The 4,003-nt window shown below is 42.2% G+C and overlaps 1 protein-coding gene across 1 annotated transcript; it reads right to left on the bottom strand.

The window, feature by feature from the left end:
• Positions 1–1,916: 1,916 nt before the first annotated feature.
• On the bottom strand, positions 1,917–3,572 carry LOC143775174 (tripartite motif-containing protein 75-like). The gene is made up of 2 exons (XM_077263016.1): positions 2,307–3,572; positions 1,917–1,928 (listed from the first exon to the last, which is right to left on the bottom strand). The coding sequence occupies exons 1-2, from the start codon at positions 3,570–3,572 to the stop codon at positions 1,917–1,919; spliced, it is 1,278 nt and encodes a 425-aa protein (XP_077119131.1).
• Between the last annotated feature and the right edge of the window lie 431 nt (positions 3,573–4,003).

Consider the following 4,003-nt stretch of genomic DNA (forward strand, 5'->3'; position numbering starts at 1 on the left):
AGACACGAAACCTCATAAATTGCTTTAAACCTCATAAATTGCCAAATGTGCTTTTTTTTCATCACACCTGACCATCAGAACATTATTAAAAAAAAAAATCAATATAATGTAAATACTCTAAGAATATTGTAAAATGCAACTCTAACCACCAGTTTAGTATATGTTCTACCGTGGAGGTGTGTATTAAGGACTTCCTGTGAACTACAGTATTACATCAAATCGGCATAAAATCCATCTTGGCATCTCTTTAACCCCCACTTTCTCACCAAACTCCACTTTTTTTACTTCTTTGTATGTCTGAAAATTGCAAAATTTACTGACATACCAATATTATCAGTCAGTTCTGTAAAAAGTACCTCAAAAAGATTGAGTCTTTGCAAAACCACATCCAATCTTGTTAATTTGGGGGACATTGAGGGCGAGGCTTAAATGTCTAAAGTTTTGCCTTCTCAGTGTTGGTATATATACATTGCATACAGTGCTTCTGAAATTCAGTGATATAGTAGGTGAATGCATAGAACTATTAGTTGCATATCTATAAAATGTAGCCTCACATTGTTCAGATCTGCCAGAGAGACACTTATTACAAGCAGGAGGCGGGGAGACAGTTTGAAGCTGTATCACATGGGTTAAACTGAGACTCTGCAGTGTGAGTGAAGAGAAGTTTTATGGCACTGATCTGTCACTGTTCTTACATAGGAGAAGTCACGGGTGTGTCAGAGGATTCAGACAGTCGCACTGCATCTAGATGCATAAGGTCTCTGTGTTTGGCCCTACAGACACCTTCTTAAACCCTTCTGACTCTTTAACCCAGTGGCAACCTTTTTTTGGCTCTAGTTGACACACCTGGACCTGGGTGTTTATAGACTCCCTGCCTGCTGCTGGGAGTTACCGGTGATACTTTAATTTCCCCCTATTGAGGATTGGAGCTATAGCCAGTCGGCTATCTTCCTATTTAGTATTGCTGGAGGACATCTTTGTTACATCTCTGAGTCAGCTAAAGATAAGTGTTCCTTGTATTCGTCTATCCCACCTGTTTTTAGTGGTAGTGGGGATCGACTAGTGCTCTCACTCCCAAAAAATAACAGATAGTTGACAGCACGTCAGACACATAGATGCAAGTCCTAGTTCCAATGGACCCCCATGGACAGCGTACATACCAAAGAAGCAGTGAAGGACAGCATCCAGTCCAGGTGAAATATCAAAATCAAATTCTTTTATTTGTTATATTTGCCACGTGCAAATAAAAGAATTTGATTTTGATATTTCACCTGGACTGGATGCTGTCCTTCATTGCTTCTTTAGTGCTCTCACTCCATCATTCCCTAAGTAGGGCTTATCGCCAGGGTCAGGCAGGGATTAGGTACCTGCTCGGCGATAGGTGCAGAACCTATATAGGGACATTTAGGGCAGAAAAGGTGACTTTAGATCTGCCTAGGGGTCTCCACTCGCCCCCCTTCCCTAGTGTTGGGTTCTCTTCCCCTCATCTCTTCGTGTTGCACTTAGTCTTTACTACACTGTGTGTGACAGGAACTATTATTTTTTTAACCAGTTTCCTTGCCCTCTACAATTCAGTAAAATGGCAGTCAGCTGGTCGTCATTTTGCAGAGTTGAAAAAAACAATATTCTGGAGATGTTGCACAAACCAATACGCTCATCTCTATTTATTTCCAGGAATGAAGCTGTGTTGATACATGAGAGCTAGCGATGACAGCAGGAGCCTGGATATAAACACGTCACATTAAGCCTGTATTACTAAAAGGGACACGAAGAGTCTGAAACTAGGAACAGATTGTAAACTTCAAATCAGAAAACATTGAGAATGAATGCGAAAATGAAGGTGGAAGCCTCAAACCTAATGTAACTCAATAACTACACCTAACCTGTACAAATTAGTTTTATCATGTCCTTATCTTTTAAGTGTTGAACTAGAGAAAACAGAAAAACATTAGCTCCTCTCACTATTAATTCCTGAAATATATTCTGTACCAATCAGATTTTTTAAACCCTGCTGCTTGATTTGATATCTTTATAGAACCTTCGTCTACAAATAACGCAGCATGTAGAGGCTCGGTGAAAGTGGCAGTGAAGGTGTGTAAGTGTCTGATGGGGTCACACAGCTCATAAAAGGACAACTGCCCGGCCTCATAATCCAGATATATCCTGACTCTACCACCGGAGATACAGTAAGGTAAATGTTTTGTGCGACCATCATACATCACTGTACTCTTGGAATTTTCGCTCCCTCCAGATAAACACCAGGACTCATAATGTCCAAAGAGAGACAAATATCCCCTTCTGCTTACACTGGGGTAACACATCCCCACCCTCCATGAATCTGAACTACTGATGTCCACATCCCAGTAATGTCGCCCTGAAGAAAACGTAGTGCTGCTTAGCACCTGGGGATGATATCTGAATCTTTCATCTGTATTATAACGATACCTTTTAATCTCTGTATAGTCTACACCTCTCAGGTCTTCAGATATATTAATGTTCTCATTTGCTGTCTTTACATCCAGTAATATGTCTGTAGGATCCTGATCATAGAAGGTCAGATTTACACCTGTCATTATATCAGATAATGTTTGTGATATGTGTGAGATCAGCTCCTTTCCCCAATTTTCTCCATGGTTTACGCAAAAGCCCTCATCACTTCTCGACTCCCCGAAACCATACACATCACCCTTGTCTGATTCCTGTAAGACAGTCAGTGGATCCGTCATGTTACACAGCTCTTCAATATCCTTAACCGTCTTGGACAGCTCACGCTTCTTGATTTCCAGCTTCTGGATTACATCAGACAGTGACATTGACACCTCATCTTCCCACCTGGAGAGTTGACTCAGGACCTTCTTCTCCAAGTCATCCACTTCTCTCCTTATGTCTACAAACAGGGTAGTGACTCTCTCGTTTGCATTTTCTTTGGTTTTTCTAAAGTGCTCCTCCAGACTCAGGACTTTTTCCTCAGTCTTCTCCTTCTTTGTTATCAGATTCTGCAGAACATTTCTCAGTGCTGCCTTCTTCTTCTCAGAGGCCTCATCCAGGGTCTCCACCTTGTGTCCTCGATGTTCTCCTGCTGAACAATAAACACAGATACAAGCATTGTCCTCAGTGCAGTAATATTCCAGGATCTTCTTATGGAAAATGCATTTCTTGTTCTTCAGGGAAGTGGTGGGATCAGTGAGGACGTGTTCTGGTCCTTTGCTGTGAGCTCTCAGGTGATTATCACACAGAGAAGCCTCGCAGTGTAGACAGGATCTAACAGCAGGTGCAGGAGAGTCCATACAGTAAGTGCAGCAGATCCCGGTGATCTCCTCCTGATGTGGCCGAGTAGACAGGAAGTTCTCCACCACATTACATAGAGTTATGTTCCTCTTCAGTGTCGGCCGCTCCTGAAACTCTTCTCTGCATTCAGGACAGGAATAAACTCCAGATCCGTCCTGTGTATTCAGGACCTGATCAATACAGACCCGGCAGAAGTTGTGTCCACATCTCAGGGTTACAGGATCTGTATACAGGGTCAGACAGATGGAACATTCCAGCTCCTTTCTTAGACCTGCAGTCGCCATCGCGGACAGCAGAAGGAAGTAGAATTCTCCAGCAAACACACTGTGTGTGATCCACTGTTATCAGAAAGGGAGCAGCTGAACCTGTCCTTCCGGTTGTATTTTCATGCTGCAAGTCCAGTGACACAGAGTATTTATTCTATGGTTTCACCAGGTTCTATGTGCTGTAAAGAAGTGTGTCCTTTGTAAAAATTACCAGTGTGTAGGTCATTAATTGTGAGAACTGTTTTAGACTTTGTCCGGTTTAATAAGTGTAGGTGTAAGTTGCCGGACTGTTGACCTTATACCCTTATATGCTTTCAGTAGTCATGATGACCTTATACACTTTTATGGTGTTACCGTTATTCACTTACTTTTTGTAAATTCCTGCAAGGTTCGGAGCTCAAGACTCGGTATAGGTACTATGGAGAGTGCCTTATCCTCTGGTGTACAGG

The sequence above is a fragment of the Ranitomeya variabilis genome, chromosome 5 (assembly GCF_051348905.1).
Source record: "Ranitomeya variabilis isolate aRanVar5 chromosome 5, aRanVar5.hap1, whole genome shotgun sequence".
Taxonomy (NCBI): Eukaryota; Metazoa; Chordata; class Amphibia; order Anura; family Dendrobatidae; genus Ranitomeya; species Ranitomeya variabilis.